The sequence below is a fragment of the Mandrillus leucophaeus genome, unplaced genomic scaffold, assembly GCF_000951045.1.
Source record: "Mandrillus leucophaeus isolate KB7577 unplaced genomic scaffold, Mleu.le_1.0 Scaffold70, whole genome shotgun sequence".
NCBI lineage: Eukaryota > Metazoa > Chordata > Mammalia > Primates > Cercopithecidae > Mandrillus > Mandrillus leucophaeus.
This window is the reverse complement of record NW_012107586.1, coordinates 2,822,348-2,848,433: the sequence shown is the minus strand read 5'-3', so window position 1 is coordinate 2,848,433 and position 26,086 is coordinate 2,822,348. Positions and strand designations below refer to the sequence as shown.

The 26,086-nt window shown below is 48.6% G+C and overlaps 1 protein-coding gene across 1 annotated transcript in view; it reads left to right on the top strand.

The window, feature by feature from the left end:
* TNS1 (tensin 1) overlaps positions 1-26,086 on the top strand; it is a 203,906-nt gene that overhangs the window by 18,242 nt on the left and 159,578 nt on the right. Inside the window, exon 3 of the mRNA XM_011964571.1 lies at positions 6,643-6,680. Within this exon, the coding sequence (XP_011819961.1) occupies positions 6,643-6,680 (38 nt within the window). The remainder of the gene's footprint in view (positions 1-6,642; positions 6,681-26,086) is intronic.

The following is a 26,086-nucleotide window of genomic DNA, read 5'->3' as shown; positions in this document are numbered from 1 at the left end:
CACCTCGGCCTCCCAAAATGCTGGGATTACAGGCATGAGCCACCACGCCCGGCTGCATTCAGTGAATCTTAACTAGAGTCATTGTGATTCCATATAGCCATCTGCTTGAGGAATTTGGCTGTAAAAATAAAAGATAAAAGTCTGAACACTACTGGATGGGATGGTCTAGAACAGGGTGTCAAATCTTTTGGCTTCCCTGCGGCCCATTGGGAAAAGAATTGTCTTGGGTCACACGTAAAGTACACTAACACTAATCATAGCTGATGAGCTAAAAACACACACACACATACACACACACACAAAATCTCATAATGGGGCCAGGTGCGGTCGCTCACACCTGTAATCCCAGCACTTTGGGAGGCCAAGGTGGGTGGATCATGAGGTCAGGGGTTCGAGACCAGCCTTGCCAATATGGTGAAACCCCTTCTCTACTTAGAGATACAAAAACTTAGCCAGGTATGGTGGCGAGCACCTGTAATCCCAGCTACTTGGGAGGCTGAGGCAGGAGAATTGCTTGAACCCGGGAGGTAGAGGTTGCAGTGAGCTGAGATCATGCCAGTGCACTCCAGCCTGGGTGACAGAGCAAGACTCCATCTTGGGGGAGGGAGAAAAAAAGAGGCCGAGGTGGGAGGATCACTTGAGCCAGGAGTTCGATACCAGCCTGGGCAACATAGCAGGACCCTATCTTTACACAAAATAAAAAAATAAAATAGCTGGGTGTGGTGGTACACACCTGTAGTCCCAGCTACTCCAGAGGCTGAGGTGGGAGGACCACTTGAGCCTGGGGAGGTCGAGGCTACAGTGAGCTGTGAGCACACCGCTGCACTCCAGCCTGGGTGACAGATCGAGACCCTGTCTCAGAAAGAAAGACTAAAAAGAAGAAAGAAAGAGTTGGGTGCATATAAGAAACCATCTTATATGCCCCCCTGCCTTGCAAAAAAAAAAAAAATCTCATAATATTTTAAGAAAGTTTACGAATTTGTGTTGGGCCACATTCAAAGCCATCCTGAGCCACATGTGGCCTGCAGGCTGCAGGCTGGACAAGCTTGATCTGGAAGGTTTCTTCCTGTTCTTACTTCAGAGCCACACCATGTCCCCTGACCATCCCCTGAGACACCTTGTGTCAGTCAGGGTTCTCTGCAGAAACAGAACCAACAGGATGTGTGTAGAAAAAAAGATAGAGATTTATTTAAGGAATTGTCTCACGTGATTGTGGAGCTGTGGCAGGTTCAAAATCTGCAAGATAGGTTGGCAGGCGGGGTACCCCTCCCTGTTGTAGTTCGAGTCCAGAGCCGTGTGCTGGCAGAATTCCTTCTTGCTTGAGGAGGTCAGTCTTATTTATTAAGGCCTTCAACTGACTGGATGAGGCTCACCCAAATTATGGTGGGTCATGTGCTTTACTGAAAGTTTGCTGATTTAAATGTGAATCTCATCTAAAAAATAAAAACCAACCAACTTTCTCAGAAACATCCAGAACAATGTTTCGCCAAATATCTAAGTACCATGGCCTATATAAGTTGACTCATTAAATTAGCTACCGCACACCTCCAGCCCAGGCCGTGGAGATGAACCAGCAGGGCAGGCTGAGTGACCGGTGAGCAGGCAGGTGGCCAGGCCTGTGGCTCTGTGCCGGCCAGGGAAGGAGCTGAAGCTGGACCAGGCATGCGAGTGGTTATCGCCGGGGTCAGGTGCACACTGAGGCTATGTGCTCATTTTCCGACCCAAGTCCAGGAGGAAAAGGCCATTTAGATCCCAACAATGTTGGCTTCCTGTGTTCCCGAGAGGCAGGAAGCAACCCCAGGACAGAGTACCGGCAGCCCAGCTGGGGCGGGAGCTGGGGCCAAGGGCTGGGGGTGCAGTTATTCACCCCAGCAGAGTAATCTAAGGGTCCCTTTTCACTAAGGGGTTTTCTGCTCCCTCTCAGGCCACCACTGGGCCCTGCTGTGCAGGGGCAGTGCTGATATTGTGGCAGAGATGGGGCTCCTGGGGCTCCATGGAGCTCTGGTTGGACAGGGTCACTGGTTCAGGAGGGTGCATGGGTGAGTTTGTAATTTTGGGGCCTTCTGTAGGAGCTGGGAGGTCATGATCTGCTCAGGTGGGGCGCATCCTGACATGTGTCTCTGTGGAGGATTCAGGAGAGGAGAAGGCTGGGGTTTTCCTGCTCTTGTTCCTCCCTGCGTGTCCCCATCCTTCTGATGAGAAATGGTACCTGTGGAGTGAGCATCCCTGTCACTCACGGACTGGCCCCTGTCACTCATAAACTGGCTGTCTCCCCAGCAGTATCTGATGTTCCCAGGGTTGGAAACTGGGTTTTTCCCCTTTCTCTGTTGAAGGGAGGAAGGGGTAGGTGGCAATGGTGGTGGGGGGTGTCTTAGTTGGGCTGTTACAGAATATGTTAGCCTCTTAAGAGTTACTTTCTGGAACACAATGACTAATTACTTGGTAGGGTAAGGGAAGTGAGGAAGGAGTTAAAGCGAGGGTTTGCAGGCACCAAGGGGCAAGGTAGGACCCAGAAGATGGCCTCTGGCCTTGGTTCCCAGCATCTGCTACCTTTGGCTCTTGCATTCTGATGGGTCTTGTGTTCTGATATCAGTGATCTAGTACTGCATAAAAAATTACCCATAAACTTAGTGGTTTAAAATAAATACAGGCTGGGTACCATAGTTCACTCCTGTAATCCTAACACTTTTGGAAGCCTAGGCAGGAGGATTGCTCGAGCTCAGGCATTCGAGACCAGCCTGGACAAATAGCAAAACCCCCTCTCTACAAAAAATGCAAGAATTAGCAGGGCATGGTGGCACATGCCTGTAGTCCTAGCTGCTTAGGAGGCTGAAGTGGGAGGATCACTTGAGTCTGGTAGATGGAGCTTGCAGTGAACTGAGATTGTGCCACTGCACTCTAGCCTGGGTGACAGAGCAGTGCAAGACCATGTCTTTAAAAAAAAAAAAAAAAAAAGAAAAAAGAAAAAAATCAAAATTATTATTCCACATGGTTTCCACGGCTCAGGAATTCATGAGTGACTTGGCTGGGTGGGTGGTTCTGGCTCGGAGTGTCTTATAAAAGGTGCAGTCAAGATGTCACCGGGGCCGTATTCACCTGAAGGCCTGACTGGGGCTGGAGGATCCAGTTACCACATGGCTTACTTAATGTTGTCAACCTGGGGCTGGCTATTGGCAGGAGGCCTCAGCCCCTCACCACACGGCGCTTTCCATAGGGCTGCTTGAGTGTTCTCATGACATGGTCACTGGCCCAGAGCAAATGATCCAACAGACCAAGGCTGAAGTCAAAGTGTCTTTTATGGTTTAGCCTCAGAAGTCACACACTGTCATTTCTATAATATCTGACTGATTATATAAATCAGCCCTATTTAGTGTGGAGGGGACTCCAGAAGGGTATGAGTAGCAGATGCAAGAAATATTGGCAGCTACCTGCGAGGCCGGTTGCCACAGTTTCCCTTTCTGTAACCCATCTGAATATTTCATCGATCTGAAAGTGAGAGGCCAGCAGATTGGCAGGCCCAAACTTGAGATTACAGCAAGAGGGACACAAGTTAGAGAGGAGGACATACTGTCCATTGGGAGGAGATGTGAGATAGGTGGACAGGCATGCATAGGGGGCTTCCCTGGAGGAAACTCAGCAAGCGGGCCTCCTTGGGGTTGGAGGCGGATGCTTCTGCAGGTGTCAATATCCATTCATGGGGGCTTGGCCAAGCCTGCCCTGCTTGGCATCTGCCCCTTGCTTTCAGTTTGCTAAGCTTTTGTCTTCTGGGCTGGGAGCTGGAGTGGGGGTGGTCTTCCCTCGTTCTCCTCTGTAGAGCTGCCAAGGACAAGCTTTCTGCATTCCAGTGTGCAGGAAGCACTCAGCATAGCGTATTGCAATTACCTGATGATTTCTCCGTTTGCTTCCTCACTTGAGGGCATTTGCTGAGTGTGTGCCCACTGTGTGACAGGCAGGGCTGCCCTGTACAGTCATGCAGGCCATGTGCTGCCAAGGGTGCCTACCCGAGACAGCACAGGAGCCAGCCCACCCTTTGCCTACCAAGCCATGCATCTTGGCACAGGGCCGATCTGCCTGGAGAAAGGGCACCTTCTCACCATTTCCACAAAGACACTGTGCATGAACCCAGCTGTGTGTCCCTGGGGCTGGTCTGCCCAGAGGGTGGGCCTCCTTCTAGTTTGCACAAAGATGCTGTATGGTCTCGTGGGCCTGAAGCAGACACTGTTCTAGCTGCTGGGGCTACGGTACGAAGGAGAAAGGCATGCTCCCTGCCCTCCCGAGTGTAGTGTGGGGAGATAGACTAGAGAGAAGTTACCCAGGGCAACTTTAGAAAATAACCAGGGTGCTGAAAAAGAATAATTGGAAAGCTACTCTAATTTGAGTGGTCAGGGGAGGCCTCTTTGAGGAGATGACTTTGGGTGGATTCCTGAAGGATAAGAGGGATTCGGTCCAGGGAACAATGGAGTGCTGAGGTGACGGGGAGTGTTCCAGGCAGCTGACACAGCAAGTGCCAAGGCCCTGAGGCACTCTGGGAACTGTCAGAGTGTGGAGCATGCTGGAGGGAGGTGGAGTCCGGCCCCTATTGTGTCCCTCATGTCTAGACTGGGTGGATACTTAGAAACTCCTTTTTGGTTGGACATGAGACGTTGAGGTGGCGGTCTACAGCTCAGGAACGATCTGAGAGTGGGGGGGACATGACTAAATGGGGGTGCGTGTAAACCTCAGGGGAGATCTTCAGACAGGTCCAACTCAGCAAACATTTATTAAGCCTCGCCTGTGTACCAGGCTCCTCCTTCCTTCCCTCCCTCCCTTTCTTCCCTTCCTTCCTTCCTCCCTCCCTCCCTCTCTCCTTCTCCTTCTCCTTCTCCTTCTCCTTCTCCTTCTCCTTCTCTCTCTCTCTCTCTCTCTCTCTCTGTCTCTCTGTGTGTGTGTGTGTGTGTGTGTAGGAGAGAGAGAGAGAGAGGCAGGTCCCCCAGAAAGGAGCATACATTGTCAGACCCACAAAGGGGAAGTTTCCTCTATTTGGATGGGGTGGGGCAGGAGAGGCTGCTGGTGTCCAAAAGGGAACACCTTTGCGAAGGGAGGGAGTTGCTACCCGGGCTGGTGGGGGTGCTGAGGGAGAGGGAGAAGCAGAAAGGTCAGAGGGATGGTAACGCTTGTGTGGCTGAGCGGGGAGTATGTCCTGCTGTGGCCAGGGTGGAGATGTCCCTGAGCTGGGTTGGGTGGCTGGTGGGGTCAGGAAAGCTTTGCTCAGCACCGGTGAGTCACAGGCCTGGGCTGGGCCAGGACTAGGTTCTGAGAGAAGATCCCATGTTAGGGACAGTGGCCAAGGTCCCTTTCCAGGCACCACCCAGTGTGCCTCCCAGCTTCTCCCTCTTCCCCATTCCCAGCCCCTTCTGCCTCAGACAAACCAGAAGAAGCCTTAGTGTGGGGAACCCCGGAGCCTCTTTGGGCTGCTCTTGGTCCTCGTCTGTGCCTCAACCTCCCTTTCTGCCCTCTGCTGAGAATCAGGCTGGTTCAAAGCTGGAAGGGGGTGGGGTGCAGTAGATCTAGGAGAAGGAGGTGGAAGGCTGTGGTCCTGGGCTGTGGCTGTGAGGATTTGGAGTCAGGGCGCTCCCCTACCTCGCCCTCCCCATTTCTCTAACCAGAGTTCCTAACCCCCCAGCCTTAGCAGGTCCTGGGCAGCCAACAAGACCCAAAGCAGTGCAGAACCCAGGAGACCCCTCACCCACCCATGAGATCTGCAGGGAGGTCACCAAACCCCTTGGTGGAGTCCCAGAGCCCTGGGGGGTGGGGCAGCAGGGCTGGGGACATTCCAGGCTTTGGGAACCTTATAGGAAATTTGATTCCAGCTTCTGGTAATAGGAAGAAGAGCAAGTCCTGTGTGTGTGTGTGTGTGTGTGTGTGTGTGTGTGTGTGTGTGTGTGTGTTTCAAGTCATGCACATGAAGTTTATGTGAGCATCTGTTCACATGTCTGTATTCACAAATCTGTGTCAGGCTGCATCTAAGGGTGTTCCACAAAATTGTGTGTGTTGGTGCCCTGGGTCAGGGGTCTTCTTGGATGAATCTGTGTGTGACGCTGTGTGTGTGTGCACGGATGTATGTATGGATGGGTGGGAGTGGTTCTGGGTGAGTGTGTGTGTGTGGGTGTAATGTGTATACGCGTGGACCCTCCCCTGGATTCTGAATTGGGTCTGTGTGTCTGCCTCTGGGTCAGAGTAAGTGTGATTGTGGTTTGCGATGTCGTCTGCTTGCCTGGTGTGTGTGTAAGGCGAGAAGGCCCCCCTTATTCCTTGGTGGGGCTGGCGTGGGGCCCGGGTCCGGGCTACCTCTGCCCCTGGCAGGGGCCCAGTGGGGGACTCCCCCTTGCTCCCCTCACCTTCCCGCACCCGGGGAGGCTCTGGCGCTGGGAGCCCCCTGCCTCCCCGGCCGCGGGTCCGCAGTCCCGGGCGCTCCCCGCCCCGCAGGCCCGGCAGCCGCTCCCCTCCGTCCCCTCCCTCTCTCCCTCTCTCCTTCCCTCCGTCCCTCCTTCCCTCCTTCCCTCCCGAGCGCGGATTGCGGGCTGGGGTGGGAGGAGATTTCGCGGAGTTTCCATTTCATACCTCGCGGCTAAAACTTTCTTTCTGTGTCTCGCTCTCTTGCAGTCTGCAGCTTCTCCTGTCATCGGAAATGCCAGGCCAAGGTAAGGGGCCGCGGGCTGGCGGGCCCGGGAGGACTTGGGACAGGCCTGGCTCGGGGTCCCAGACTGGAGCGGGGGCGCCGGCGGGGCGGGGGCGGTGCCCGGGGCGTCCCTCCTCCTCTCTTTGTTTATGCAAAGCGCCTGGGCCTGGGAGCGGGCGCAGGTCAAGGTGAAGGCGAAGGCCCGGGGGCGGGGGCAGGGGCAGGCTGGGGAGTCGGGGGATGTGAGTTGGGGGCGCGGCGCGCAATCTGGGCGGTTACTGGGGGTGTCTGGTGGGGACCGAGCTCCGAGGGAGCGGCCTTTCAAGGTGTTTCTGCTAGTTCTCAAGGGGGAGAGGGGAAGGGGGAGGGGATCCATTTCGGTTACCCCGGGCCGTGCAAAGCCCCAGTTGGCCCAATTTGGCCAACTAGAAAACCTCAGTGTCTACAGCCACAGGTCCCCCAGGGCAGGAGAAGCGGGTGGGTGGCCTAAGTGGAGAATGAGGTCGGGGGTCAGGATTGGTTGGTCTGGAACCCCCTGAGAGACTGTCCCTTCCTCTTTATTGGCCAGGTCTCCTTTTGGTCCTCAGTTTCCCCGTGAGTATTTCCTGGCTGGTCTTGATGGGAGAGGGAAACTGAGGCAAGAAGACTGGAGGGATTGCTGGGCCCTGGTTGGCCAGGCTGGCTCAGCCCCTGATGTATCCACTGAGGTTTGGACCCAGGAGTCATATATCAGCTTCTTGGAATAACAGGGGGTGGGGGATCCGCACCAAGATGGGTTATGAGTTTGGGAAGGAAATGGTTCTGTCCAATGGCTCAGCGCTGTCGGGGGGTGGAAACGGCATTCCTTGCCTTTCGCTTGCAGCAAATGTCTGCACCTTCTCCCATTGTTGCTTGTAACCCTCCTTGCCCTTTCACTCCCTGCGTTTGCTCTTCATATTTGATCTTTCAAGGAGTTCAGGGAGTAGAAGAAGATGCTTCCAAAAGGAGCATTCATTGAGCAGTTGGGGACCTGTATCTGGTGCATTTCATGTTTTGCTTCTTATTAGCTGGGTGGCCTTGGGCAAGGTATGTACCTCTGTGAGCCTCTGTTTCATCCTCAGGGATATGGGAATAAGAAGCCTACCTCCTAAAGCTGTTATGAGAATTCAATGAGATAATGTATGTGAAGTGCCCAGCCCAGTGCCTGGCATAGGGTGGGTGCTCAAAAATGTCGTGACTGATGCTCAGCTGCTGGGAACTTGGAGGGACAAGTGTCACCTTGGGGAAGGGGTGCTGATGGATCAAGCAGGTCTGGGAGGAATCTTCCTCCAAAGAAACTTTACTTAAGCCAAGCACACACCTTGCTGGAGGGCGTCTCCATCTGTAGACTCCAGCTTGGAATGTTCCCCTTGCAGAGGTGCAGAGGGCCTGGCTTGCAGCAGGTACCTCCATGCAGTGAGTTTTCTGCCCCTTCCCTTGTCTTCTGCTTTCCTGCGGCCTCCCTCAGCCTGTTCTCCCCTGGAGAGAGACTACGTTTCTGCTTCTCCTTCCACCTCCCTCCTTGTTCTGTTTATCCAGAGCAGAGTTTTTTTTTTGCCTTAAACACCAGAACTTTCCAGTTTTCTTGCTCCTCCCCAATCTACCCCTTCTTCCTGCCCTTCCTGCAACCTTTTCTCTTAATAGCAATGGACATTTGTACAGTGCTTTGGATCTTAGACAGCATTTCACACGCATTATCAGACTTTGTTCTTTTAATTCCTTTAGAGCATAAAACATTGGCCAAAAGATCCTGTTGTTTTACAGATGAGGAAACTGAGGCGCCCCAGGTTGAGTGACATCCTCAAGGTGTCCCAGTGTAATTCTTCACCTGCTCTCTGTCCCTGGGCCTTTGTGCTTCCTTCTCCTCATCCCTCACTGCCTACTGGCACGCATTTCTCCATCCTTGCCTGCCACTCCTCCTTTTTCTTTCCATCTCTTGACAGCAGCAGGATACATTTAGGGAGGATAATGGGATAAACTTACGGGCAGTGAGGATCTGATTAGGGGAGATGGGTGGCCCAGAGAGGCCCAGAAAGATGTGACAGATGGCCCCTTGTCATGCAGTAGCCTTGTGCATGGGAGCAGGTAAATACCAAAGATGACTTTTTGGGGGCATAGCCTACTTCAGGAGTCTCACGTGTGCTGGGGGCTCAGAATGCACCAGGCTGCAGCAGTCCTGCTCTGCCCTGCTCAAGGAGGCCACCTAAGTGGAGGAGAGGGTATACTGGCAGGGCAGTAACCAGAGAGACAGATGGGCTTTGTATAGGAGTTTCCTCTATAGGGAATGAGACCCACTGGTGGTGAGCGCTCCACCCAGCTGGTGGGTCTCTCCCTGAAACCACAGCTCTTACTGCTGCCCTGCCTTTTTCTCCTGCTGGGAAGGGCAGCGGGAGCCACAGAGCCACAGCAGAGCTCTATACTGTGGATTTTATAGCCTTGTCAACTTGGAGGTCATCTTGTCCATCCCCTGCTTCTAGGCAGGATGCATTAATAAATGTTTAGTAATCTCCTTCCATGAGCCAGACGCTGTTCCAAGTGAACAGATAGAGAAGGTCTTGGCCCTCATGGGTCTTGCAATAGGGGAGACAGGCACTAAATAGGCAAGCAAGTTTTGAAGTGAATGAGCTGGAGCAACGGGTTAGAGAAGAATTCTGCTAAGGTAGCCCAGGAAGACTCCTTGGAGGAAGAGTTGTGTGAGGTGGGACCCAGATGATGATGTAGGGGAGGAGAAAGAGCAGGTGCAAAGGCCCTGAGGTGAGAGGAGCTTGTTACACTTGAAAGAGGGCTGGAGAGTAGTGAGTGCTGGGGAGTTTGGGCCTGAGGGATGCGATTGGATTTCCACTCTGAGAAGGCCACTCTGGCCTTGAGCAGGCACCCAGATGGGAGTAGGGACATGGGCCAAGAGGCCGCTGGTGTTGCCTACTCGAGACAGCCTGGTGGCTTAGTCCATGGTGCTCGCCAGAAAGGCAGTGAGGAGGGGCTGGGTCTGGGATGCCTTCTGAGGGAGAGCTGGGGCCTCACTGAGCCATCGGATGTTGGGTGTGAGAGTGGGAGTGGGCTTAAAGATGACTCCCAGGTTTTGGCCAGAGTAATTGGGTGCACATGGTTTCACTTACTGAGATAGATGAGGTGTGTGAGAAATTTCTAGGAAAGATGGCTCCAGGGTTTCAGCTTTGCTTGGTCTCCTTTCACAGTACCACCATGCACTTGGGGTTTCTTGCTGATGTTGATCCTTCCCTATTCAGCCTGCTCTAGCCACTCCTCCGCTAAGTGGCTGCTTCCTAATGCCTTCACACACCACCCTCAGACTGTTCCTGCAGCACGAAGCGATGGTTCTGACAGGGGCTGTGTTATGTATATGGAGTGATATGGTGTAATAAATGGCCCCCAGATTTAGTAGCTTAAAATAGCATCAAACACTTATTATCTCATGATAATAAATGTTTTGGGGGGTCAGGATGTTGGGAGTGGCTTAGCTGACTGGTTCTGACTAGGGGTCTCTCATGGGGTTGCAGTTGAGATGTTGGCTGGGGATGCAGTCTTCTCAAGGCCTGACGGGCTACAGGATCATTTTCCAAGGTGGTTCTGTCATGTGGCTATCAAGTTGGGATTGGCTGTTGCCAGGTAGCCTCAGTTTCTTGCCACACGAACCTCTCCATAGGGCTACTTGAGTGTCCTTACAACATGGTGGCTGGTTTCCCAAGAGTGAATGAATGATTCAAGAGAGAGCAAGGCAGAATCCACAATGTCTTTTATATACTATTCTTGGAAGACACACTGTTATTTCTGCAATATCCTATTGGTTACATAGGTCAGCCTTATTCAGTGTGGAAAGAATCTACATAAGGGCTTGAATACCATGAGGCAAGAATCAGTGGGGGCCATCTTGGAGGGTGACACTACAGATGCCCAGAGACAGGGCAATGCAGACCTGGCAGCTAGGAGGCCATGGGAGTGTTGGGAAGGGCAGGGTACGGGAATCAGACCTACTTGGGTTTGAACTCTACCCCTGCTGCTTTCCAGATATGTGAGCTGGGTTGCAGAGGATTAAATGCACATTGGCATATAGTAGGCACCTTTCTCCTTTCTTGGAACGATAGTTAAAGCCTGGAAAGAATCACAGATATTCTGTGCCCAGCTCTCTGCCACTTGGACATGCTTGAGAGAAAATGCTCCTGCTGGTAGAGGTAGAGCCTCAGTGCCAGCTCACAGTCAATGTTATCTATGTGTTGATTGCGCATCGGAAGGCTGAGAGCTGCGTTCCACCCCAGCTTCCCGAATAGTACCTAGTCCATAGTAGGAGTGCCAATAAAGGGATAGAAGGATGGAATAAAGGAATTTTGAGAAACAAGTCCTTCCTTTCTGAGGAGAGGCTGAGGGGATGGAGGAAAGCAGGAGAGAAGTAGCAGCAAAATCACTTTACCCCTCCCAAAAGCCTTCCTACCTTCTGACACAGAGGGTGCGCCAAATAATAATTCTAATCATATTCCTTTTTCTAATTGGGGTATGATTCACACTCTCAATTATACAAAACTCAAATGTACATTCTGATAGATTTGTACATACATGAGAACCAGATCATGATCTAGAACATTCCCAGCACCCAAAAAGCAACCCCTATGTTCCTTCAAGTCAATATGCCCCAAAGGTAATTGCTATCTTTATCTGTATCATCAGAGATCAGTTTTGCTTGTTCTTGAATGTTCATTGAAATGGAATCACACAGTATGTTTGCTTTTGTGTCTGGCGTATTTCGCTCAGCATTGTGTCTGGGAGGCTCATCGTGTTCTTGTGGGTTGCGGGAGCTCATTCTTTTTAATTGCTATGTTGTATTCCATTATGTGAAGAAACCACAATGTATTTATCCATTCCACTGTTGATTGCCATTTGGGTTCTTTCCAGTTTGGGACTGTTAGGAGCAGACCTGCTATGAACCCTGAGTCACCTCTCTCTACACAGAACTTTGTAATCTACAACATGTTTTCCCTCATCTTTGTAGTTCTGTGAGGTGGGCAGGGCTCACAGTGGCCCCATTGTACACATCCAACATCCAGGCCCCATGACGGTGCCCACCTTGGCTAATGGCACCTTGGCATAGGGGCCTTGGATGTGATTCTGGTCTGCTCTGGGTTAAATGGGCAGGGAGCAGGTGAGGAGAGAGAACAAGAGTGAAAGCATCAGACACTGAAGAGAGGGACCTGGGTCAGAGCCAGGAATCTTACTGTAGTTCATGGAAACCCCATTCTCCAGCCCTCCCACTACATCTCCTGAAGGAAGTGAGTTCCCAGTCTCCCTTAGTTCCCACCCTTACCCCTCATTGGGATCCTTATCTGTCCCCAGTTGTTTCTCTCCTGTTGAGGATTTAAAATGAATGGCCCAGCACTTGTCTTCCAATTTTTTTTTTTTTTTTTCAGAGACTGAATCTCACTGTGTTGCCCAGGGCAGAGTGCAGTGGTGTGGTCACGATTCACCGCAGCCTCGATTTCATGGGCTCAAGCCATCCTCAGTCCTCCCAGCTCAGCCTCCCGAGTCTGAGCTGGGACTGCAGTGTGCGCCACCATACCTGGCTAATTTTTTTTTTTTTTTTTTTACTTTTTGTAGAGATGGGGCTCACCATGTTGCTCAGGCTGGTCTTGAACTCTTGGGCTCAAGTGATCTGGCTGCCTTGGCCTCCCAAAGTGCTGAGATTACAGGCATGAGCCACCACGCCCTGCCTACCTTCCACTTTTATGTTAGCACATGTGCTGTGTGTATATAGCAGCTTTTCTTCCATTTTGCTTTTCTCTTCTGTCCCCTGCTGTATGACTCCATAACTTTCAAATAAGTTTTATTTATATATTTATTATTTTAAGTAGACTTTTAATTTTAGAATAGTCTTAGGTTTACAGAAAAGTTGCAAAGGATAGTACAGAAAGTTCCTGGGTGGCAAGCACCCAGTTTCCCCTAGCCCCTGGATACATTTTGGAAAATGCTTTCCTCCCTGCTGATCCTCACTCCTTGTTTTGAAATAGCAGTTTCAGTTGACAACAGCAGCGTCTTCCAGCCAAATACTCTTTGTCCACTGCAGGTCAAGACAAGAGTTCAGTGAAAAGACCAGGCAGCTGCTGGGCAGGCAGATGGCCCAGGCCTCAGCCTCTTGGGTGGCTCTTTCTTACCCACTGGCTTCCTTCCTTAGCTCTCTGTTACCTCTTTCCAGGCCCTGTAACTTTCCTGTCCCAAGTACCAACTGAGGCGGAGGGAGGAGGCTGCAGCAACAACTTGGTCTCCTCCCCTGTACCAAAAGAGCTTAAATCTCATCCTTTAAGCTTGAAAGGAAAGGAAATCCCATAATTAACCCCCACCTCTCAGTCTCATTGCACATTACCTTTCCTGCTAGTCTTGTAAACACACCTGCAGCCTTCTTTTACAGTTAGGCTGGAGGCTTGTATTCTCCTGCTAGCGTAAATACCTGGGTGGGAGGAGGTTCATGGCCCCAGGACCCATCGATGGCTCTGAGCTTAGTGGAGTGTTTAAGCTCTTTGACTTTGGAGACAGGCTTAAGTTTAAATCCCAGCTGCATCAGTAACTAACTGTGTGATCTTGGGCAAGTTACTGAACCTCTCTGGGCCCCAGCTTCCTCATCTGTAACACGGTGATTCTAGCAGTATTTATCTTGTAGAGCTCTTGTGAGTGCTGGGAATGGTAACACTACTAAAATGTTAAGCTCAAAACTCACTTGTTAAAAAGTTGCTAACATGTGTTTATTATTTTGTATTCTTCTGGCCTTCTACCTCCTGTAAGGTAGAGAGAATCTGAGAGATCAACAAAGTTTTCTGTGGGCAGTGGTGTGAAGACTAGATAGACATTGCTTTTGTTTTTCCTTCTTTTCTCTCTCTCCATTATCAAGGAAGAGTGAGGAAATTCTATAGGCAAATATAGTATATCTTTTGCTTCTTTGCCTGCTGTATGGCCCCTGATATCTCTAGCAGTGGTTTGAAGTCTTGTCTGCACATTAGAATCACTTGGGTGCTTTAAGAAAACCAATGTCTGTATTCTACTCCCTGGAGATTCTGATTTAATTTGTTTTGGCTACGACCTGACCTGGGCATTGGGATTTTCAAAAGTGGTAACCAGTGGTGGGAATGTAAAATGGTACAACCACTCTAGAAACAGTTTGTCCATTTCTTATAAAATTCAACATACACTTGCTGTATGACCCAGAAATTCCACTCCAAGATATTTATATGAGAGAAGTAAACACATGTCTGTAAAAAGACTTGTTCACAAATATTCATAGCAGCTTTATTTCCGATAGCCCTTAACTGGAACGAACCTTAATATTCAATGACAGGTGAATGGATAAAGAAATTGTGATGTCATAGTACAGTGGGATACTACACTGCAATAGAAAGGAATGATCTATGCGCAACGGTGTGGATGAACCTCTAAAACATCGTGCTGAAAGAAGCCAGACACAAAAAGGGCACATATTGGGTGATTTCCTTTTAATGCATTTTGGAAAAGACAAATCGCTAGTGACAGAGCAGGTTAGTAGTTCCCTGGAGTTGGGAGTGGTGGGGAGATCGGCTGCAAAGGTGTGTGAAGGAACTTCCTTGAGGGATGGAAATGTTCTCTATCTTGATTGTGGTAATTATGTGTGCACCTGTCAAAACCCGTTGAACTCTATTCCTAAAAGGGATGCATTTTATTGTATGTAAATTATATCATAATAAAGTTTATTTTAATAACATTTCCCATGTGCACTTCCTTTGCAGTCACATTTGAGAACCATTGGTCTATGGCTTCTGGAGACCAAGCCCTGTCTTTGTCTTCTTGGCCAGCGCTAGCCCAATACCATGTATTTAATAGTGCTTCCTGGGGTTGAGGGCTTAATTTCCCGTTTTTTTTTTTTTTTTTTAAACAACTTTATTGAGGTATAACTAATTCACTTACCATACAATATGCACATTTAAAGTATACAATTCAATGATTTTTTTTTGTAGCATCACAGAGTTATGTGACCATCACTGCAGTCAATCTTAGAAGATTTTCAGCAGCTCGGAAAGAAACCCTGTACCCTTTAGCTTGAACCCCTAATCCCTCTATCTCTCCCCCACCCCACCCCAACGATCAGTAGCCACTAATCTTTCTGTCTCTATATATTTGCTGACTGATGATTTCATAGCTGTGGACTTCAGGACTGGCTTCTTTTTCTTTGCATAATATTTTCAAGGTATGTCTATGCTGTAGCTCCCCTTTTATGGTTGAGTAATATTCCATTGTATGAGTGTAGCCCATTTTGTTTTCCCATTCATCATTTGGTGGACATTTGGGTTGTTTCATTTTTTGGTTATTATGACTAATATTGCCATGAGGATTCATGTACAGGTTTTTGTGTGGACATCTGTTTTCATTTCTCTTGGGTGTGTGTAGTTGGAAGTGGAATTGTGGCATCATGGGGTAACTCTATGTTTATTGTTTTGAGGTGCTGCTCAGCTGTTTTACACAATAGCTTCTATTTGTTTTCTAGGGCTGTCCTAAAAAAGTATCACAAACTAGGTGACTTAAAACAACAGAAATGTATTGTCTCACAGTTCTGGAGGCTGGAAGTCAAAAATCAAGGTGTTGGCAGGGCTGTGCTCCCTCTGAAACCTGCAGGGGCCCTTCCTTGCCTCTTCCCAGCTTCTGGAGGTCTCTAGCTATCTTTGGTGTCCCTTGGCTTGTAGATGCATCATCCATCCTCTGTCTTCACATGGTGGCCTCCCTGTATCCTCACATCATCTTCCCTCTGTGTCTGTGTGTCTCTGTGTCCAAATTTTTTTTTTTTATCAGGAACTGTCATAGTTGGTTAAGGCCCATCCTCATGACCCCATTTTAGACCTTGATTACATCTGTAAAGACCCTACTTCCAAAAAGGTGCTGGGGGTTAGGACTTCAGCACATCTTTTGTGAGGGACATAATTCAACCCATAACATAGCTGTGCCATTTTACATTCTTGCCAGCAATATGTGAAGGTTCCAATTTTTCCACATCCTTGTCAACACTTGTTATTATCTGACTTTTTGATTGTAGCCATTCTAGTGGATGTCAAGTGATATCTCATCGTGGTTTTGATTTGATTTCCCTGACGACTAATGATGTTGAGTATCTTTTCATGTGTTTTTTATTTGTGTATCTTTTTTGGAGAAATGTTTATTGACATTCTTTGTTCATTTAAAAAATTGGGTTATTTGTCTTTTATTATTGAGTTGTAAAAGTTCTTTATATGTTCAGGATGCAAATTCCTTATCAAATATATGATCTGATTTTTTTTCCCATTCTCTGGTTGTCTTAAAAGCCAGTTTTGAATTTAGATGAAGTCTATTTTATTTTTTCTTTAGTGGCTTATGCTTTTGCTTTCATATCTAAGAATTTATTGCCAAATCCAAGGTCACAAAGATTTACCCCTGTTTTCTTCTAAGAGTTTACAGTTGGCTCTTACATTTAGGTCTTTTATCCATTTTGAGTCAATTTTTATATATGGTGTGAAGTAAGGTAAATGCTGTTTTGCATGTGGTTATCCATTTGTTCCAGCACTATTTGGTGAAAAGATCATTCTTTCCCCACTGAATGATCTTGGCATCATTTGTATTAAGTTTCAAAACTGGGAAGTGTGAATTCTCTGACTTTATTCTTTTTCAAGGTTATCTTGGCTATTCTATGTCCCTTAAATAAATTTTAGGATCAGCCTGTCAATTTCTACAAAGAAGCCAGTTGGAATTCTGATAGGGTTTGCACTGAATCTGTAGGCCAATTGGGGGAATATTGCCATCTTAACAATTTTGAGGCTGGGAGTGGGGGCTCATGCCTGTAATCCCAGCACTTTGGGAGGCCGAGGTAGGTGGATCACTTGAGGTAGATCAGGAGTTCGAGACCAACCTGACCAACATGATGAAACCCCATCTCTAGTAAAAATACAAAAATTAGTCAGGCATGGTGGTGCACAGCTGTAATGCCAGCTACTCGGGAGGCTGAGGTGCGAGGATCTCTTGAACCTGGGAGGTGGAGGTTGCAGTGAGCTGAGATTGCTCCACTGCACTCCAGCCTGGGTGACAGAGTGAGACTTTAATCAAAACAAAAAAACAAGAAACACCAAAAAACAATTTTGTGTTTTCTGATTCATGAGCTTGGGATGTGTTTATATTTATTTATATCTTCTTTATTTCAACAATATTTTGTAATTTTCAGAGTATACTTTTTTACTTCTTTTGTGAAGTTTTTCTTTAGTATTTTGTTCTTTTCGATGCTGTTTTAAATGGAGTTGTTCTTAATTTCATTTTTAGATCATTCATTGTCAGTATATAAAAATATAATTGATTTTGTGTAGTGATGATTTATCTTACAATCATCACTATTTATTAGTTCTAATAGTTTTTAAAGGATTCCTTAGGATTTTCTACATACAAGATGATGTCCTCTGTGAATATAGTTTTAGTTCTTCCTTTCCAACCGGGATGCTTTTTATTTCATTTTTTGCCTAATTGTCCTGACTAGAAATTTCAGTACAATGTTACTAGAAGTGGCAAGAGCAAAAATCGTTGTCTAGTTCCCGAACTTAGGAGGAAACTATCCAATATTTCATGACTAAGCATAATATTAGCTGTGGGTTTTTCATAGATGCTCTTCATCAGGTTGAGGAAGTTTCCTTCTGTTCCTAGTTTGTTGAACGCTTTTAAAATCATGAAACGGTGTTGGATTTTGTCAAATTCTTTTAGTGATGATCATGTGGCTTTTGTTTTTTTAGTCTATTGATACAGTATATTACATTAATTGATTTTCAGTTGTTAAAACCACCTTTCATTCCTGGCATAAGTCCCATTTGATCATGGTGTATTTCTCCTTCTTAAATGTTTCTGGATTCACTTTGCTAGCATTTTGTTGAGAATTTTTGCATCTATATTCAAAAGATATATTGGATGGTAGTTTTCTTTTTCCTGTGATATCTTTGTTTGGTTTTGGCCTCATAGAATGATTTCAGAAGCGTTTGTTTCTCTTCTATGTTCTGGAAGAATTTGTAAAGAATTGGTATTGATTCTTCTTTAAAAGTTTGTGGAGAACATTTAAACCTGTGAAGCCATCTGGACCTGGGCTTTTCTTTGTGTGTAGTTTTTTGATTGCCAGTTCAATATCTTAATTTATTAAAGATCTATTCAGACTTCTAATTTCTTCTTGCGTCAGTTTTGGTAGTTTGTGCCTTTCTGGGAATTTGTCTATTTTATCTTAGTTGTCTGATTTCTTCATGGTATTTCTTCATAATTCTTTTTATTTCTGTAAGGTTGGTAGCAATGTCCCCTCTTTCATTTCTAATTTGAGTAATTTGAGTCTTCTTTCTTTGAATCTTAATCAGTCTAGCTAAAGGTTTGCCAGTTTTGTTGATCTTTTCAAAGAATTTACCTTTTCCTTGCTTTTGCTTATAGCCGCTGTTTATTTTTTATCTTTATTTTTATTTATTTACTTTGAGATGTAGTCTCACTCTGGGGTGGACTGCAGTGGCACGATCTTGGCTCACTGCAAGCTCCGCCTCCCGGGTTCACACCATTCTCCTGCCTCAGCCTCCCAAGTAGCTGGGACTACAGGCAGCGCCTGCCACCATGCCCAGCTAATTTTTTTGTATTTTTAGTAGAGACGGGGTTTCACCGTGTTAGCCAGGATGGTCTCGATCTCCTGACCTCATGATCTGCCTGCTTTGGCCTCCCAAAGTGCTGGGATTACAGGTGTGAGCCACTGTGCGTGGCCTATAGCCACTGTTTATTAAGTATCCCCTGCATGGTGACTACTTGACACTCTTCTCATTTAATCCTTGAAACACCACACATGAAGCAGATGTGATTGTTCACACTGTCAAATGGGCCATTGAAGGGAAAGTCTTACACCAGTTATGCAACCAGCGGGCAGTGATGTGGGCTTCCTGCTCAGGTCTGAGAGTCTGGCTCTAATGTCTGATAGATTTCAGTACAGCAAGGGACCTCTCTTGTTCTACACTCAGCCTCTACTCCCCACAGCTGTGACTTCATGATTTTCTGACTGTATCATTGCTTAGGGGAGAGCGATGGGTCAGTGTTCCCTCGAGGTGTTCAGTGAGCCTCAGTATCGCTTGGTGAGCCTGTTCAGCATACTCCTGCCCTCTCAAGTTTGGCTCAGTGCATCTGGGGTTAGACCTAGCGATCTGCATTATTTTTCAACATCTGATGCTGGAGTCCCTGGCAGCACTTGAGGAGCCTGTGTTTGCCCCTGGAAATGCCTCTTCAACTTGACTGGATGCAGGCCCTGGGGAAGTTGCTGCTTTCCCTGGTCTCTGTTCTTCTGGCTTCAGCTTCACTGGGGATGGGTTCAAGGATGAGGCAGGTTTTCGGGGGAGAAGCTACTTCCTCTTGCTTTATAACAACTTTGCAAGAAGTTTTAACTTCCCCTGACATCTTTGAGTCTCTCTCTCTCTTTCTGTCTCTCTCCTTACACATGCGCCCGCACACACACACACACATGCACACACACACAGCCTGCTCCCCATAGCAGGGAGGGGCAAGGCTGGGGGTGAGGAGACACTGAGCTGTGACTGGCTTCTCATTTTCCTGGAATGTGGCTCCCCAAAGGTCTCATATTTTTCAGCGTTTCTGACTCTGGGGCTGTGTAAACATCACACAGGGGTTTGCTGCATCTGAGAGACCAGAGGAGTTACAGAGGGGGAGGGTAGGAGCCCAGAGCAGGGAGAAGGGCAAATGGGAGATGGAGAATGGAGAGGGAGAGAGGAGAGGAAAGTCCGGGGGTCCCGGTGAAACAGGATGCTGAATGAAGTGTGCTAGAGGGAACAAAGACCAGTGGAGTCCCACTGAGCAGGTGAGGGATCTAGGAGGGCAGGGTTCGTGATGAGGTGCCAGGGGAGGGCAGAAGGTCCAGTTCAGGTTAGGAGCTCTGTCAGTGGGGTGGGAGGAGACCCCTGGTCCACACCAGCCAACCTGGCTGCTTCTGGCTTTTAGCTCGGGGGGGTCTGTGGTGCCCGTTGAGCTGGCTAGGCAGGGAGAGTGAGGCCTTTGCTGGTGGATCACCCCCTCCCAGGGTGTGGTGAGCCTGGCAGTGGGGAGTGGCAGCTCCTTGCCTCCTGGGGCTCCACCTTGCCTGAGAGAACCTGCTGGTATGGAGGGAGGCCCAGGATGCCTTATGAGAACCCAGCATTCTCTGCTCCTGGGCTCTGCCTGGAGGCTCAGACTCAGTCATAGTTCTCTGAGCCTCCCAAGCCACTGACCTAGAACTATCCGCTTCCTGAGCCTGGACAGCAGGAGATGTGGCCTGGTGCATGCAGTTGGAGTCCCTGTGGCCTCCAGCTTAGGAGGCTCTTGACTCTGCTATTTACATGAACCATGTTGTATCAGGCAAGTCACTCCCACTCTGAAATCAGGTTTCCTCAGCTGTATAAAAATGGTGACATTGATATCTTGCTGATATCATGCTGACCTTGCAAGGTTGAGGGGAGGATTAGAGAGAATGTAGGTAAAATCCTGGCATGTGATAGGCTTTGGCTCAATAGATAACTCTTGTTCTATTCTTCTGAGATCCTAGCATAATAAAGAGCTAAGTGCCCCAGAAATCACAAACAGCGAACTGCCCCAGAAATCCACCAGCCAGCAGGCCAGGGCAGCTCCACGGAATGACTGTGGTTCGTGCTGCCTTACCCTGTTCCAATGGATTCCTCTGCCTGCAGCCACCTGCTGGCCATGCATGCCCCCCTCCGCCACAGTTGTTTCTCTCTGCTCCTCCCTGCCAAGGACCTTTGACACCCCTGCTACCTCTCTCTCAGGGTTCTGGCTCCTGGCTGATGAGTGACTTGGCCAATGCCCCTTGCAGCGGGCAGGTGGGTGGGATGTTAGCGGGGGGCCATTAGGAGGAGAGGGGTGTATGTGTCTTGGGGCACAGAGGAACACAGAGCGAGTCACAGATTAACCCCCGGCCTGTTTCCTCTGGCACTGGCCCGGCGCACCCAAGCGAGGGTGTCTAGGGGTGTCTGGGTTCAGACTATGTCCTGTTCGAGGAAGCAGGGGAGGAAGGTGACTCGGGGGTCATATGTGGTTGGAGGAGCAGCAGCAAAGCCCTGGAGCCCTCTTCTGCATACAGAACTCACGCTGGCTTGAATTCCACATCAGTGCACAGCTTCCAAAACTCCTATATCTTTGCACATACAGGATCTATTTAATCTTATCCTCACAGCAACACTACAAGATAGGTATTAATATAATCGCTAGGGCACAGAGGAGGAAATGGCTCAGATGGTTGAGCAATGCGCTCACACAACCAGTAAGGTGGTGGAACCAGGACCGGGGACTTGAGCCCAGGCTTAGGGAGAGGCTTGGGGAGAGAATCTGAGCTGAACTCCAAGTCTGACTTTTCTTCTTCAACACTCACTATCTCTGACACTGGGCAAGTTGCACAGCCTCTTTGTGACTTGAGTTCTTGATCTGTAATAGTCATAAACAGTTTTTGCTTTATAAGATGGTTGTAAGAATTAAATGCATTAATGCCTACGAAGTGCTCAGAGCAATAGATAAATGCTAGCAATTATGATCAACACCCCTCTGTGAATAAAGTCTGAGGACAGAGGTTGCAGTTGGGTTGGGTAGAGGAAGTGAGCGTGGACTGGCTCGTCGTGTTTTGCTTTACTGAGGCCTGCCGAACCTCCAGGGAAGACAGTTTGAATGTTCTCCACTGGACCGGCCGTCTTGTGAGGTGGTGAGCTCTCAGTAGCTGTTTTACATTGTGAGGAGGAAAGTTGGACAGAAAACAGTCAAAGTCTCTTGTTTTAAGATTAGGGGCCTGGGGAGTCAGAGCTGATTTTTAAGAAATTTTATTTTATTTTATTTTTATTTTGAGACAGAGTGTCGCTCTGTCACCCAGGCTGGAGTGTAGTGGCACGATTTCGGCTCACTGCAACCTCCTCCTCCCGGGTTCAAGCGATTCTTGTGCCTCAGCTGCCTGAGTAGCTGAGACTCCAGGTGCACACCACCACACCTGACTAATTTTTTTTTTTTTGTATTTTTAGTAGAGATGGGGTTTCACCATGTTGCCCAGGCTGGTCTCAAACTCCTGAGCTCAGGCAGTCTTCCCACCTGGGCCTTCCAAAGTGCTAGGATTAAAGGTGTGAGCCACTGAGCCTGGCCTTTTTTTTTTTTTTCTTTTTTTTAGTAGATGCACATATTTTCATGGCTCACATGATAGGTTAATACAGTCATATAATTTGTAAAGATCAAATCAGTGTAATTGGGATATCCATCACCTTAAATATTTATCTCTTCTTGGTGCTAGAAACACTGGAATTATTCTTGTCTAGCTGTTTGGAAATATACATCAGAGCTGATTTGCTTCCTGCCTCCCCTGCTTATCGCTGAGTAGCCTTGGGCCATTTTCTGAAGTGCACAGGTTCTCAGCTTCCTGGTCCATAAGCTGGGGTCATGAGTCCTGCCTGCAGTCTTGTGGTGAGGATTAGATGTATGGAGAGTGCTTTTCCACTCCTGGTGCATGGTAGCCGGTGACCTGTGATGGCTGTGGTGTTGTGGCAGCGGTATGGTTATTGTCCTTGGATGCAGTCTGGCTCTCTCCAGGTGATGACCCCATGCCGGAGCACCTGTGCCTCTTATCCCTGGGCCAGCTCTGTTTGCCATGCTCCCTGGGTGGTCTGCATTCTTCCTCCTCTGCCCTCTTAGTCTGAGCATCCCTTGTCTGATTCCTGGGGGTGTCTTGGGACCCTCTCAGGTTGAACTCCTCTCCCCTTCCAAGGACTTAATTCTTAAACTGTCCTCCGACTCTCATCTGACCCTAATCTGTGTCTTCCTTAGGACCCAAGTTTTTGTTTTGTTACTTTGTATTTTGAGATGATTAAACTTACAGAAAATTTGCAAAAATAGTACAGAGAGTTTCCTTATATCCTTCACCCAACTCCCCCTAATGCTGACATCTTACATAACCATGCATGGTTATCAAAACCAGGACATTCACATTGATCTGATGTTAATCTGAGGATTGTAGTAGAATTTGGCCAGTGTTCCCACCACTGCCCTTTTTCTGATCTAGGATCCAATCCAGGATCCCACATTGCATGTGGTCATCATGTCTCCTGAGTCTCCTCCTATCTGGGACAGTTCCTCTATCCTTCTTTGTTGCTGATGAGTTTGGCACTTTGGGAGAGTGCTGGTTGGTTACTTTGAAGAATGCTCCTCAATTTGGGTGTGTTTGATTTTCTCTTTCCATCATTCCTTCTACATTTATTAATTGGAATTCTGCTGTAAAGAATGGTGACCTATCCCCAATTCACTTATTTATTCAATTATTTATTGTCAGTATGGACACCTTGACATTTACTTTATGGATCATAAACTCAGATGATCATTTTTTTTTTCTTGGATCCAATTGATCTAGCTATGGCCAATGGGAGCTCCTTATGTTGGTAGGACCCATAGTTCCTGATTTTTTTTTTTTTTTTCTTTTTGAGATGGAGTTTCACTCTTGTTGCCCAGGCTGGAGTGCAATGGCACGATCCCAGCTCACTGCAACCTCCGCCTCCCGGGTTCAAGCGATTCTCCTGCCTCAGCCTCCCAAGTAGCTTGGATTACAGGCATGCGCCACCACACCCAGCTAATTTTGTACATTTTTAGAGATGGAGTTTCTCCATGTTGGTCAGGCTGCTCTTGAGCTCCCGACCTCAGGTGATCTGCCCGCCTCGGCATTCCGAAGTGCTGGGATTATAGGCGTGAGACACCACACCCGCCCAGTTCTTGACTTCTCTTATCTGCTCACTTTATTCGTCAGGGTTCTCCAGAGAAACAGAACCCATATTACGAAATTTATTGTAAGGAATTGGCTTACACAATTGTGGGGCCTGACAAGTGTGAAGTGTGTGGGCCAGAGACTCAGGTCACAGTTGATGTTGCAGATTCTTAAGGCAGAATATCTTATTTTTCAGGAAACCCCAGTTTGTGCTCTTACGGCCTTCAACTGATTGGAGGAGGCCACCCACCTTTTCAAGGTTAGCCTCCTTTACTTAAGGTACCTGATTGTAGACTTTAATCACATCTACAAAACACCTTCGCACGACACCTGGAGTAGTGTTTGGTTAAATCACTGGGTGCTATAGCCTAGTCAAGTTGATAGAGAGAACTCATCATTACACTCAGCGAATGTTCTTTTCTTGGGAGTATGGAAGTCATTTTCTATATCAATATGGGTGGGGTGGATGAAGAATGGCGGGGGGTCCCACCAGGCTCATTTGGGATAAAAGTATATCATTCAGGTCCTGGCCTCTTTTGTTTTCAGCTGTGACCTTTGATTCCCGCTCTCTGTGAGGGTTTGTGCAAATCCCTCCTTCCATTTGTAAGATGGGAGAAGCATTGTTCCAGGGTATGTAGGGGATTAGAGGATCTTAAAGGCCCGCCTTTAAGTCAGAGTGGGAATGCCTCTCCACAGGGCTTGGCTTCAGATACTTTCAGGACTTGGACCTGGAGTTTTCACTCCTCCTGGGGACACACCTGGGATATTCTTCGTTTCAGGGAGAGGCTAAGGTGATGCCAACCAAAGTGGTTTCTCTCTCTGATCTGATCAGTTTGGAAGAGGGTAACCGAGAGACCAAAGTGGGTCAACCACAGAGCCAAGGCAGGAATTGCGGCTTTAGCCTGAGTGTGTGTGTGTGTGTGTGTGTGTGTGTGTGTGTGTGTGTGAGAGAGAGAGAGAGAGAGAGAGAGACCCTGAGATGGTGGTGGGAAACCCTCTGGAATTTGAATGGAAAGCCACTGAGCAAGGCTCCCTAACTGGGCGGAGTTCCCTGAAGTTCTGTAGGCTGCTGGGGGAGGACGGGAGGAGAGGGAGGACTTAGCTTTCCAGGATTTGGGAGGGAGACAGGGAAGCTAAGGAGAGAGGAGCCTGCCTGCAAGGGGAAAACCCTACATACATCCCGAAGACCTCCCTCACTGATGGGGCCTTGGCATCCTACTACTTCCCTGGGTGCCAGTTGTTTTCCTTTTTTCCATGAGGAGAAACTGAGGCTCAGAGTGGTTCATGATTCAGTAGAGGAGTGGCTACCAGACAGTCCCTGAGGGTAACTAGATGCTTTTCTTGGTCTTCTGGGAGGACAGCCTAGGGGGAAACAGATTGAACTGCAGCTGGAGGGAACTGGGGTTGTCCTAAGGAGGGGTCGTCCTCTGGTGGTGGGGACCCGGGAAGGGGGACAGGGGACTGAAGGAGCAGCTGGGACTCCCTTAATTGGAATCTCAAGGATGGAAATGGTTGTGTTGGGCAGGGAAAGGCTGAGCATTCCCGCACTGGTGGGGTGTGTGTCTGGAGGGGTGGATCAGGAGCTGGGTGCTAGAGTCCCAGCCTGCCTGGCATTGACCTGGGAAAACAGCATGGGCCACCTGTGCCCTTTAAGACCACATCTGTTCTTACATGCCCCCTGCCCTGCATCTACCCCTGGAAGCCAGCGTCTGACCCCTGGCCGTGTTCCCGAAAGGCTGAGGCTGAGGCCCCCACTGGCCCCCCTCGCCCTCCATCCTCAGAGGCATCCAGCTGCCTCTGTGTTCTGTGCGGAGACCAGGAGATGGGGTTAGCATCAGTGAGCATTCTTGGCAGCATGCTTGACCGCCCCCAGCCTCAATTTCCTCAAATGTAAGATAGGGATAATGAAAATAACACCTAGCTTGCAGGGTTGCTGTGAAGAGCTTTGCAAATGGCACGCTGTGGGGTGGATATCCTGTTCCTGGGTGGGTCCATGAGTGGGGGACACTCCTTCTGCCCCCCACTCACTGGATGAGTTAGTGGAGAGACTGGTGAGGTCTCCCAGGACCCCAGTGCAAGGGTAGGTGAGGGACTGTGCAGCGGTGGCCCTACTGAAAGTCCCTCCCAGACCCTCTGCAGCTGCTGCTCCTCCTCCTCCTCATCCTGCCGGCTTCCCTCTCTGCCCTCCTCCCTTCACACGTGAGGATGATGATAAACACTCTGCCAGCTCTGAATAGGGCCTGACCTCAGCGGCGAGGCATCTCCCCTCACCCCCACCCTCTCAGCCCCAGTCGCATTCCTGGAGAGGCTAGAGCTGAGGCCCCCACTTGCCCCTCTCTTCCTCCACCCACAGAGGCGTCCAGCTGCCTCCATGTCCTCCGGCGGCTGCCCACCCAGCTGCTTCCCTCAGGCCAGTCTCATCAGAACCTTGAATACCAAAGGGCTTGAGTGTGGATATTGGGTGGGATAGTCCGTAATAATAATAATAGTGGTTATCATTTATTAAGCAATTAGACACCAGTCTTCATGCTAAGGCACCAGGTTTTATGGTAAGATTCCATGCTAAGGCACTGGGTTCCATGCTAGGGTTCCATGCTAAGGTGACACCAGGTTCCATGCTAAGGTTCCATGCTAAGATACCA